A 13,826-nucleotide genomic window follows, 5' to 3' on the forward strand; every position below is an offset into this window, starting at 1 on the left:
GAGGGCCAGAACTAGCCTGAAGATGTTTGCAGCCTGAATGCACCTTCATGGACGCCTTGGCTTTATGGCTTAAGAGAATCTTAAACTGCAACGTCCATAAATATGCAGTGGCTTGTAGTGACACATTTAAATGATTTTGCATCTAAACAAACGCATTCACTCTTTGCCTGTGGGTGTAAAAATTTGAATGACACTTGTGCTCCGTTGGAAAGGAACAGACGTTTTCATTATAAAGTCCAGTCAAGCAGAAAAGTAGCAAAGGGAGCAGAAATTTTCATTTACATTCATGATTGAAGATGCAGTGAGGAAAGAAAATTGCTGGGTTCAAGATTAGCCGTGTTCTACTCCGTGTGACACAGGGGACTTTGTCAACACGGAAATAGTTTTTAATACATACTGATCAGTAGTGTTAAATTGTGCTTTTTACAAAAAAAAAAAATCTCACCCAAGGATCTATGATGTTATTGGTTTTAGAGAGGATGGGGTGGGGGAGAGACAGAGAGAGAAAGAAAGAGGGAGAACAAGAGCAAGAGACATCGTTGTGAGAGAGAAACATCAATTGGTTGCCTCCTGTTTTCGCCCTGACCAGGGATCGAACCCACAACCTCTTTGATGTACTGAACAATGCTCCAACCAACTGAGCCCCCAGCCGAGGTGTGCATATTTTTTAACAGACCTTAAATTTTCTAAGGGTTTTTTTTTTTTTAGTTATCCTTAAACAGATTTCCAGTATCCCCCTTATTATCAAGCCCCTATGTACTTGTTATAATGTGGGCTTCCTGTTCCATTACTGCGGAGACTCACAATCATTTCTTAGCTTTTACATGTGAGCAGCAGCCGGTAGAGACAGATAGCTCAGTTGCGCCAGACCAAGATGCCATCACAAGACACTGGATTCGAGAAGCGGGATCAGACCTTTTCCAGGGGGGTTTTCTGCTAAATAATTTGTGATACGCCTTTTGGAAGCCTTAATGCAATTTCCTGCCCCAGACTCTCCTCCTTAGGAGTCCAGAAACTTAATTATTTCCGCTCTCTCAGGAGTGATAACCCCTGGCTAATTGATTTACAATAATGACATTAAGCCTTGTTTACAAATCCGAGTGGCAATTTCTAAGTTCTCAGTGGAGTGGGAACAGAGGGAGAGGGTCTAACTTAGCTGGGATCCATCCCCCCTTGAACAGATTACATGGTTTTTGAAACACAACTCAAAGTAGAGCTGGGTGATTTTTGAAACATATTTTTATCGAAGAGCTTAACAAATAATGTATATTTATTATATGTTTTATTCTTTTAGACATTGTGTCATTCCTCCCTAGGTAGTATTGAGGGTACAATGACAGAACTCTAATCTTTTCTTCCATATTTTAACAAAGCCTGTGGATATTAAAACAATGTTTTTATACCAGTAAAAGGTTGTGCTAAATTTCAAATACTTACCAAACTTATTTCCTGTCTAGCTCTTTTGTTAAATGCCATGATAACTATTTTTTCTTCTTCATTCTCTCTGTATCTACTTCCTTTTTGCCCTCTGTAGTTTTGCATCTTTAGGATATGAATTTTTTTTCTGAGAAGTTTTGAGTTGGAAAACCCCTGAAATATAAAACATTTATCGCTCTGATCATTTGGAGGCAATGCCACTGTCTCCTAAAACTAGACATTTCAAGTCTAGGCTAGACACAAGAGAATCCAGAGGGACAGGTAATAAGCTCTAAGGAGCACGGTGTGGCAGCCGGCATTGGGAGAGAGGTTGGCTGGACATCATGAGCAGGGAAGAAGGGTAGTTGGTTATAAGCACCGGTGATGAATGTATGTGCTACGGGTCCTACACCAGATGGGCAGGAGAATGGAATGCAGGCAGTGGAACCTGCTCTGCTAACCTTAGTGAGTGATGAAGAGTCCAGGGACGTAGGGCCCGATGAGTAGCTGTAGATGAAAAGGAAGGGAGAAGTAGAAGGAATAGTTTCTGTCTGCTCGGCAAGTGGTTTACCGGAGTTCAGAATTTCAGAACATTTCTAGGTGTGACGTGATCTGAGGTCCAACCTCAGGAATACGGATTGTTTGAGTGGAGTGGAGCTATAACCTGTGGGGTAGGGGCATGAATCAGCGATACATGTTTATTGAGAAAATAGAAGCATAGCGTTAGGGGACCTGGGTTTTCCATACAAATGGAATCTCTTCTGCAGTGCCACCATTTTGGTTGGGCTCTCCCAGAGTGTTGAATGTTGGTTCTTTTCCTTCTCTTGCTTCCACATAAGATAGATTTTGACCCAGTGAAGGGTTGCTTATTGTTTTGGGGGGTACAGTTCCACGACTTGATGGTCAGTTGGCACTTGATTTTAATCTAGCACATTTGCTAAAAACAATACCTTCTTAAGCAGGTGTCCAGCAAGGGAATGGAAGTAACGGAAAGGTCAACATTGAAGGCAGAGTTGGTCATTAAATCCTTAGGCACAGAGGAGATATCTGAGTGAGAAAGTAAGATCAGAGAGTAGAGGACAGTCTTACTTATAATCAAAATTATTAAAAGGTGAGTCAGTGAGAGGGCAAGAACAACTAGTTTGAGAGAGAGAATGGGGAAGCAAGTGCTATCTCGGTTGCTGGAAAGTCAGAGGAGAAGACTGAATTTAACACTAGAAAGACTGAAATTTAGTATATACCTATATTGCCCAAAAGCAGTCAAAATGACTGCATTGTGAAAGAATAATATCGAAGCACTCTTCACTTATGTTCCTTAGCTTTTCCAATAACTCACTTCTATTCAACATTTCTTTCATGAATTTAGGGCGCAAAAGAAAATAAACAACTTATTAGAACAAGTATCAGTGCATAAAGATTCGAATAACAAGTACTAGTTTAGCTTATTGAGCAACTGCAACTTATCAAGTATCGACAATTTATCATGTACTTGTATGTTATCATGTGACGGTAATCGGAAAAAAAATGAAAACTTTTATTTCAATACAGAGCCGAACTGGTCATATAAGAAATTTACTCAATTCAATAATAAGAGTCATAATTTCCCCAAGCAGTCAAAATGACTGCTTTTGGGCAATATAGGTATAACACATATATATATATATACCGGAAATGAAGGAGGGGGAGGTAACTACAATTATTAATAAACGCATTTATATGTTGTACAAAAAGTCACAAAATTCTAAGACATTGTGTCCTTATATACATAATTGTTTTTCTAATTGAAATTAAAAAGCAGTCGCCGAAATCGGTTTGGCTCAGTGGATAGAGCGTCGGCCTGCGGACTGAAAGGTCCCAGGTTCGATTCCGGTCAAGGGCATGTACCTGGGTTGCGGGCATATCCCCAGTAGGAGATGTGCAGGAGGCAGCTGATCGATGTTTCTCTCTCAACGATGTTTCTGACTCTCTCTCTATCTCTCTTCCTCTCTGTAAAAAATCAATAAAATATTTTTTTTAAAAAAAAAGCAGTCAAAATGACTTCCTTGGGCAATCTAGTGTTAAGGAAGAAAGCAATACAGTAGAGCGGACAGGGAACGTGAGGGCTGAGAAGAGACTAATGTGTTTGTTGCTATTGACCTTGAAGAAGCGTTGGAGAAGATTGTTGGAGCCAGGTCAGATGGTAATGGCTTGGAAAGAATAGTCAGGAGCCTGAAAGTGAAAGTCTAAAACTCTTTTGTAAAGTTGGTGTGGGAAAGTGCCTCTTCCTGTCTTGATTATAGCTTACCTCACACACGGCTTTCCGAATCTGGGATGTGGAAAAAGCATGCTGCGTATTTTTACCTCTCCGTATAATTTAGGGTTTTGGTAATAACTGGTGGTTATCTTGCCTCACTATGCATCAGCTTGATTGGTATTTTGTTAGCAATTATGTGGCTTTTTAAAAGCCCCATATATAACCCTAATTAATTTCATCTTTAAAATCTATCAAGCTATGAATTTTTTAATAAGTCAGAAGGAAAGAAAGTGTTAGGAGAAAGCAGCCAGTGAGGATACTTGTATTTTCCAGAGTCAAAATAGAGAATTTAGGGTGATAACCCTACAGTTCTGCCTTTCTGCTCTTCTCTCAAAATACAGAATAACAATAGGTAAGTTTAGGTGTAAAAGAGACCTTACTTACATTTCTGCATCCACATTAATTGCATACGTATAAATACAACTTATAATATGAGAACTGCAAAAGAGAAATGAGAGAAGGCAGCCCTGCTGATAAATAGGGTTAGTGGCAGTAATATTAAATTAGAGTGGTAGTCCTCTCCATGATTGAAATGTATGGTATTCTAATAGCAGGTAGAACTGTAGATACAATCTTCTCAGTGTATTCGAGCTTACAATTTTTTCTCTGTTTAAGCCTATATCTTTGGGTTTAGATGTCCCCCCACAGCCTCAGCCTCTCCACATTCAACTCATCACTCCTTGAAAGATATTCCTGATCTCTAAAATTTGACACTAAACTAGAACTGCCCAGTGTTGCTGCTTGCTAGCCACGTAAGCACTTGAGACGTGCTAGTCCAGACTGGCCGATGCTTTAAGTGTAAAATACACACCAGATACTGGAGAGTTGAACCAAGCATGTCAAATTGACGGCTGGCGGGCCACATGCCGAGGCTGTGAGTTTGACATGCTGGGCCATAATACTTTCTTACGTCGATTGAGTGTTGAAGTTACAATATTTAGGATATAATGGGTTAAATAAAGTATATTACAAAAACAATTTTACCCACTTCTTTTTACTTTTTTAATGTGGCTACTGGAAATGTAAAACTACCTATGTGGCCCACATTATATTTCTATTGGGTTGTGCTGGTCTGTATTCTCTTGGTGCAAGACTGTCTTCGTTCTTTTGTATCTTTTTTTTTTTTTAATATATTTTATTGATTTTTTACAGAGGAAGGGAGAGAGATAGAGAGTTAGAAACATCGATGAGGGAGAAACATCGATCAGCTGCCTCCTGCACATCTCCCACTGGAGATATGCCCGCAACCCAGGTACATGCCCTTGACCGGAATCGAACCTGGGACCTTCCAGTCCGCAGGCCGACGCTCTATCCACTGAGCCAAACCGGTTTCGGCCTTTTGTATCTTTCATGGAACTGCATGCAATGATAGTTAGCAAAACTGGGTGGTAGCAGGGAAGATCTCTCAAAATGAAACCAAATCGTGTTTGGTTTTAATTTTTATTCTTGTCCCTCATTCTATTTGAACCTCTCTGGCAAGGAGGCATTGTTAGCCTCACCTTTTCATATATGGAAGTCACTGCATTCTCCTGAGTCATTCATTGCCTTGTTTTCTCCTCTGGCTTCAAATACAGAACTCTTTCTACCCTGTTTTCTATCTTCTATGATTAAAGAAGCAAAAGACAAAAGAGGAGCAACTTGTGGTCAAAGGTACTCAATCCTTGAGATGGTGCCAATGTGACACATCCATGGGACAAGGCACCAGGCTTATGGGAAAGAGGCTTGAAGGATTTGATTTTAATTTTTAAAAAGGACAAACCACATGAAGTGCTTAGATTGGTCACATTTATAAGGACAGAGAGTGGAATGCCAGTTGTCAGAGGATTAGGGGAGAGGGTAATGGGGACTTGATCATGGGTTTAGAGTTGCAGTTTTGCAAGATGAAAAGAGCACGGTTACACAACAATGTGAATGTACTTAACACTACAGAACTGTACACTTTTTAAAAAATTATGTTTTTATTGATTTCAGAGAGAAGGGAGAGGGAGAGAAAGATAGAAGCATTAATGATGAGAGAGAATCATTGGTTGGCTGCCTCCTGCAGGCCCCATACTGGGGATCTAGCCCGCCAACCAGGAATCGAACCAGACCTCTTGGTTCAGAGATCGACTGTCAACCACAGAGCCACGTAGGCTGGGCTGGACTGTATTCTTGTAAAATGGGTAATACAGTAAAATTTATGTCATAGCTCATCATAGAAAGTTTTTTTTTAATTTTTACGTTTCTGGTTATTGCATTCTGAAACACTTTTTAGATGGTTTGTGTTTTAATTGTGGTAAAATACACACGACATAAATTTTACCATCTTATCCATCTTTTTTAAAGTGTACAGTTCAGTAGTGTTAAGTATGTTCACATTGTTGTACTTCTTCCTTTCTGGAATTTGGACATGATGTCTTGAGTTTCTGTGGTCATTTTGTGACCACAGAACATGAGGAGGAAAAACGCCAACTTGCTGATGGTGGCAGTACAGAGACACAGGCCTAGCCTGGCCCCGAGGGCATCATTGAGTATCTGCAGTAGCCCCAGCCTCAGCACCAGACTGCTCGTGTGGCCCAATGGGCAAGCCACTGGACCTGGGCTTTTTTCCTCCCATCTGCAAAATGATGTAATATGAGCTAGCCCAGTGATGGTGAACCTATGACACGCGTGTCAGAGGTGACACGCGAACTCATTTTTTTGGTTGATTTTTCTTTGTTAAATGGCATTTAAATATATAAAATAAATATCAAAAATAGAAGTCTTTGTTTTACTATGGTTGCAAATATCAAAAATTTTCTATATGTGACACAGTACCAGAGTTAAGTTAGGGTTTTTCAAAATGCTGACACGCCGAGCTCAAAAGGTTCACCATCACTGAGCTAGACTATCCTCTCACAACCACCAAAGAACCATTGGATTGAGGCTGTGGCGGCCCAATTGAATTTGAAATCATTGTTGACTTTGCCAAGACTTTGTAGTCAAAAAGGAAGCCAAACTCAGATCCTGTTCATTAGCTTTGAAAATTTCCTATCCATTAGGGTTGGGGGAGAGAAACCTGAATTGTGAATTTTTAAAACAGGAAATCAGGTTGTGTGGTTATCAATAAATATTCGCAGTGTACCTGGATGAATTTATCCACTAGGATTATATTGTCTACGCGGTGCCAAATTTTCTAAAGTTTGGCATAAACAGGAACATGATTTCTTATTATGATATTTATTTTCATTTCTTTTACTTGAATTCTGTTAAGAATTTTTTTAAAAAAAAACTGCAAGGTCAGATCAACAGAAGGTTCATTTGAAAAATAAAAGTATGCACAATTCTACATGGAAATTCCAGGTATATTCAGTCAGATTTTTTTTACATTAAAAATTACTTTCAGAGCAATTTTAGTTTCACAGCAAAATTGAGTGGAGAGTAGAGAGTTCCTGTATAGTTCCTCTCATATCATAAATTCTGTTAGAATTTTTAAAAGAGAAAACAAATCATGTTACAGTAAGTCAGTTTGTGAGAAAAGGTTCATTATAATTTTACCACTGCTTTTTAATTATAATTTTTTATTTATTGATGAGAGAGAGAGAGAGAGAGAGAGAGAGAGAGAGAGAGAGAGAGACATCTATCTGTTGTATGCACTCACTCATTGGTTGCTTCCTGTATGTACCCTGAACGAAGATGGAACCTGCCACCTTGGCGTATCTGGGACAACACTCTGACTGACTCAGCTACCCGGCCAGGGCTCTTTATTATCATTTTTAAAATAGATTTTTTGCATTTTAATTGCTTGAAATATTTGATGTGTAACATTCTGTATGTTTCATCAATTTTGAAAGTGATACAGGCAGGGCTGTAAAAACACAGATTGATTCTAAGTGTTACTTTAATGTTAGAGTACAATGAGTCTTCTGTTTTGCCAGGAGTCCTGAGGGCTTATTAAATAACCAATATTAATCCTTTAAAAGAACAATCTCATGGCAGGGGGGGCATATATTTATTGGCTATGCACAATATGAGAAACCTAAGAGTGTATTTTCAATACTCAATGAAATGTCATTTTGCAAATGTAAAAAATTCAAGTATCCTTTCATAACTTAAAGCAATACATGCTCTTATGGTGTGAACATCAGATTTTACGGAGGTAATTATCTTCCTGTGACTTTGACTTTGCATTGAAAGCCAGTTCTCAACAGATTGGCCCGAGGGCAAGTAAAACAAGACAAAGGCACATTGTTTTCGGCAGCTGTTACCCTGTTATTGCCATGAGAACTCTGTCAGGCCAAAGTCAAGTGTATCTGATATCTGCTCCTGATTGACTCATGGACTGATTTAATAACCTTGGGCCAGGCATTCATCTTTATAGTAGTTGTAAAATAGAAAAGCATCACTTAGTATTTCAAACATTTGTAAATATGGCAATACAGTTGACTGGCCAGAACTAATAAACCAGGAAAGCATCTTCAAGCCATTGGTCATTTCTGGCTTCCTGTGGTCTTAAAAATTGGATAACTCAGGCATCTGGGATTCTTGCTAACAGCCTTAGTTCATTGCCTGTCCTGAGAAATCATGAAGAGTCCACCTGGGGAAGGTGTATTGGCTTTGGATTTAATGATTTTTATTTTGTATTCTCCATCTCATCTGGGTTTTAGGTGTTTTGTTTTATGTTGTTGTTATTTTATAGTCTTCTATGTAAAAGAAAAAGAAAAATGTGATATCACTTGCATTATTAGGTGATGTTTATCTATGGGTCACTTGGTCATAATCTCCAGAGGGTGCATGTCCCAGACACAAGGCAGGCATCGCTCACTTGGGAAGTGGGGTTTATGTAACAGGACAATCAATGGGTCCGTGCTGCCTGTCACTACTTGAGCCAATAAAGCAGAGAGGGTTGAATCATATATGAGCATTTATTCCAATATTGTCAGCAGTATGGGAGAGCAGCAGGTCATCCACAAAAACCTGCTCTGCCTCTCTCCATAAGCCAGCTGCTCATATTGGGTAGAAGGACAAAGACTGCATGGGGAAGTAGGCAAAAGATATGCCCAATGGCAGGTCACAGGTCTTGAGATTTGCAAAGGCCTGCAGGTGTGCAAAGACTGGTAGCTATGATGCGCAGTGACCACCAGGGGGCAGACGCTCAGCTCAGGAGCTGCCATGACCCGCACTGGCCATTTAAAAATAAACAGCACCACGGACCTGGTGCCAACAAACCAACACTCGGCTTCCCCCAAGTGGGACACAGACCCCGCCACCACCCCAGAGCAACACCCCACCAAATTGCAGCCAACGCTGCCAAGACCCCATGGCGCAAAATGCGGCCCACAGCCCAGTCCAGCCTGGAGACAGAAACAGTAGCTGTGGGTGCCAGGTAATGACATCACATAGCAACACCCAGCTTCCTCTCCCTAGCGACTAACCTCCTTGGAATTTCTTCAGCCCAGGAACCCGACTTGCTTTATAGCCAGGTGCAAACATTTCACAGTTTAACTAAATGTTTGTGAAGCATTTTCCCATGCCTCATCTCATTTGATCCTCACAGAAGTCCTGGAGTAGGTAGATAGGAGACTCGGTAGAATCCTATTTTCTTTTTATTAGCAAAACGCAAATAGCGATATTAAAATATTTCTTCTAGTTAATTTCCTTTCAATGTGCACGAATCCATGCACCAGGACACTAGTCATTTATATTACAAGAGGTTCCCACAGCTGAGACGCAATGATGCCCATGGAGCCTCAGCTACTGCCATGGAATAGGTGCCCAGGACTCATGGGCTCTTTTCCCACCAGGCGGCACCTGCAGCCGTTGGGGGTACCATGTCTCCTAAATTCTTACATTCTCTTTAATTCACCCATGCTGCAGGCCTCGTCCACTGTCCTAAAGATTTAAGGAATGATAAGATGAGAGGTTCTTTATCCCCTAAGATTTGCTTAGATTTTTATCTAACTATTATTTATTAAAGTAAGTACTTAAATAGCTTGAGACATCTTGTATGTTTGAGCCAAAAAGGGACTAAAGTTTAAATGCCCTGATAGAGAATTTTAAAGAACCCTGATATATGAAGTAGCTGAAAAGGTTTCTTCTACTCCTTGTTAGGGCCTTTATTCACTTTGTATGTGGCACTTCAGAAAACTTCATGTAGCATATTATGAAAGAAAAAAATTATTTTCTATGCTGCTATGTGAACAACTTGTATTCTTTGCTCACTTGGAGTCGTTGGTTGGAATCTGGTCTTGAAGGCATTGCCTGAAGTGCCCTGCTCTGTGGTCTCCCTGCTTTCATGGCCTCACGACACTAGTCCAGTCTTCATTTCACTAAAGTTGCCATCCATCCATCCATCTACCCATCCATCCATTTACCCACCCATCCAGTGTGGTCATGTTTGCTGGAACTGGGTCAGGGATTGGGAGTAGAATGTTAAACAAGACAGATACTATACTTACATCTTGGAACATCCATTCATTCTCTCTATGGCATACTCCTACTCATCCACTTAGACCAGTGGTTCTCAACCTTCCTAATGCCACGACCCTTTAATACAGTTCCTCATGTTGTGGTGACCCCCAATTTCATTGTCACAAATTGAACATAATTAAAGCATAGTGATTAATCACAAAAACAATATGTAATTATATATGTGTTTTCCAATGGCCTTGGGCAACCCCTGAGAAAGGGTTGTTCGACCCCCAAAGGGGTCGCGACCCACAGGTTGAGAACCGCTGACTTAGACTCGTCTCTAATGTTATTTCCATTTTGAGCTATGTCCCAGTGCACCCAAGCAGAATTGTTCGCTATGCTGGCCCCGCACTTTTCTTCAGTTCTGTTGCAGCATTTAACCTCTTCATTCATCATTAATGCCTACTGTGTACAGAATCTCTGATAAAAGCTAAGGATACACTAGTGAATAAGACAAATAAAAATTAAGCTCACAATTCACATATTACATTGTAATTATTCAACGTTCATCCTCAGAAGAATGTGAGTTTTTGTAGGACTTCATGTAGTATCGTTATCTCTGCAGTACCAGCAATGCTCAAAATAATTTGCATGATATACATTTTTTAAAAAAAAACAGCAAAAGTCAAAGTAGTTTTTATAATTTAATTGAATTAAACTCCATGTGTCTATATGTGTGGTTACATATATAGACATATATAATACAAATGTGTATACACAGATTTTGTTTGTTTAAGAAGTAGACAAATGCTGAATTTTCTATTCATTTACACAGAGATTAAAGTGTCTAAGAAGGAGGGGTGGGCAATGACTTGGGTTGATTCAGCTGAAATGATTGCCTAGGAAATGTCAATTTGTACTTTTTACCCTTGCTGCCATTGAATGGCAGCTCTTTTGTGATTGAGTTTGCACTCAGAGATTCCTCTTAAAGATTTTACTTAAAACATGTGGGAAGTATTTTAACAACCAAGGTTGATGTGGCCAAGAACTGGGCTGCTAAGGACACTGGGCTCAACATGCTAAAGGTCCTCGCTTTCTTGGATTGATGGCTTCATCCTTCCAAAAGCTGATTAACTTCTCTGACTCCTGTTAGCCCATCCCTCCTTGACACCGTCCCTGAGATAAGAACACGGTGATGCAGACAGAGTGACATGAAACTGTTTCCCTTTCTTGCAGTTGGCGAGTTTGTAAGTGATGCGCTCCTCGTCCCCGACAAGTGCAAATTCTTACACCAGGAGAGGATGGACGTCTGCGAGACCCACCTTCACTGGCACACCGTCGCCAAAGAGGTACCAGCCAGACCATTTTTTCTCTTTTAAAGTGAAGACTTCCTATGGACATGGGTAATGATGTGGTATTTCGAGGCAACAGCTGTGTTGATAAATAAGTTCTCTTTTACTATTAAAAAATAAGCCTTATCCATGATTATTTGTAAAGAGTCAAAAACAGGGCCTCTTTAGATTCATTGTGTATCTGAGCCACATTTTATAAATTAGAAATTATAATCTTATACCCTCTAGACCTTAAAATGTAGCTCTTCTTCTAATTATTTTTGTTTACGTATTGTTTTCTTTTTCACATACAGAATTTTAATGATTTACCCATTTTTTAAATTATTTATTGGGTAGGCTATAGTAGAACACAAAATAGCTTGTCTAATACCAACATGAAAACTAGTTAGAATTCAGTTCCTCAATGAAGCAGTGCAGGTTTTTGCTCACCAGGCCATGTTACCACCTTCATTTTTCCATAGTAGGTAAGTACATGGCACCAATCCTGGCTTTGGCTAACCACTGCTTTTGGCAAAACTGATAAAAGACGTGAGACAATTAGCATACAATGCCACTCTTTACTATTACTACGTTTAAAATGTCCTTTTCTTTGGATACATAAATTTACTAGAAAAACTTCAGAATGTAAGTATAGCTTTTGTGTGAGAAATGTTATCGGTCCCCTAGAATTAGGTTCCTTCATCTAACACAGTGGTCAGTTTTGCTCCCCATCCCTCCCCAGGAACATGTGCCAATGTCTGGAGATATTTTTGGTCCTCACAATTAGAATTGGTGGTGCTACTGGTATTGGGTGGCTAGAGGCCAGAGAGTCGGCTAAATATTCTTCTTACTCCCAACCCACGAACTATCTGATGCAAAATTTCATTGGTACTGAGGCTGAGAAACCATCATCTGCCTCAATGTAACTGCTGGATCACAACCTTATAGCTGTTGAGCAAAAAAAAAAAACACGACCTAAGACTTCATATTAATTTTGCCTTTAATATAATATGTCTTCATTTACCGTAGAACAAAATTTTCTGTGTATAAAAATGTGTTTTACAGCTTGTTGATCTGAAGAAAACAAGCCAGACAATTTCAAGCCCAGCTATCCATCTGCTAACCTCATTTTTCATCTCTTCTTGAGTTTTCACAAAATTTTTCTCTGTTGCTAAGAAACAAAAATGACTCTAATTCCTACGAGGTCAAAATGCACTCTACTATTTTCATTGTTTACCTTCCTACATGTGTTGAAATATTAATCTTTCCTCCGTTAGCAGTGGATGCTTTCAAAGCTTCATGTTCATTTAGATTTGTGCAACTTTAGCAAATCCCAGGAAAGCAAGCAGATACTGAAAGAGAAATGTCTAATGACTGTATTTTCTGCTTTATTGCAGAGAACAATTTCTTCTCTTCCCAGGATTGTTATTCTGGAGGCGAGCCAAGAGTTAGAATTTCTAGAATAAGATAGATTTAAGGGAGTGAAACACTCATCCGTAGTAGAGATTGCAGTGAATTGGGGGTATACAAGGAGCAGTCACTTCTCTTTTCTTTTTAAATATATTTTTATTGATTTCAGAGAGTAAGCGAGAGGGAGAGATAGAAACATCAGTGATGAGAGAGAATCATTGATCGGCTGCCTCCTGCACACCCCCTACTGGGGATCAAGCCTGCAATCCGGGCGTGTGTCCTGACCTGGAATCCAACCATGACCTCCTGGTTCATATGTCGACCGCCACACTGGCTGGGGAGGAGTGGTCACATCTAGATGCACAAATGAAGCCAGAAAGCACTGATTCTCTTACATGTGTTCACCAGTGCAGGCTTCTACACCTTATTTTCCAATTGGTTTCCATTCCTATTGTTCCTCTTCTTTTCTGTAACACAAAAAGTTTACCTTATTAAGTAAGTGATCAAGTTAAATATTACAGGTACCAAGATAGCCTGAGCAAAAAGCAAATGATCCATTCCATTATAAAATTGGTTCTCGCGGATCTGTGTGTCGCTTATTATATTTGCATTTTCTTACAGAGAATAACCTCTACTCTACTGATCTCTCTTTTTCCTCCTTCCCTTGCCTAGACCTGTAGTGAGAAGAGCACCAACCTGCACGACTACGGCATGCTGCTGCCCTGCGGGATTGACAAGTTCCGAGGGGTGGAGTTTGTATGTTGCCCGCTGGCCGAGGAAAGTGACAATGTCGATTCAGCCGATGCCGAGGAGGATGACTCGGATGTCTGGTGGGGTGGAGCAGATGCAGACTACGCCGATGGCAGGTGAGCTGGCCTTTGTGTTGGGCTCTCTCGGATGCTGAAACCTCCAGCGTAGAGTTGTTTCTTCTGTCAATATATCTTCCTGTTTCTCATTAAAAGGATTTCTACCCACTCCCGTCAAAGTTTGCTTTTATAGAAAAATTC

At 40.0% G+C, this 13,826-nt stretch overlaps 1 protein-coding gene across 7 annotated transcripts in view; it reads left to right on the forward strand.

Moving 5' to 3' along the window:
* APP (amyloid beta precursor protein) overlaps window positions 1-13,826 on the forward strand; it is a 222,630-nt gene that overhangs the window by 91,275 nt on the left and 117,529 nt on the right. For all 7 annotated transcript variants that reach the window (XM_059686782.1, XM_059686783.1, XM_059686778.1 and 4 more), the window contains exons 4-5: window positions 11,315-11,427; window positions 13,492-13,685. In XM_059686782.1, coding sequence (XP_059542765.1) covers window positions 11,315-11,427; window positions 13,492-13,685 — 307 coding nt within the window. The remainder of the gene's footprint in view (window positions 1-11,314; window positions 11,428-13,491; window positions 13,686-13,826) is intronic.

Source organism: Myotis daubentonii, chromosome 3 (assembly GCF_963259705.1).
Source record: "Myotis daubentonii chromosome 3, mMyoDau2.1, whole genome shotgun sequence".
Classification (NCBI taxonomy): domain Eukaryota; kingdom Metazoa; phylum Chordata; class Mammalia; order Chiroptera; family Vespertilionidae; genus Myotis; species Myotis daubentonii.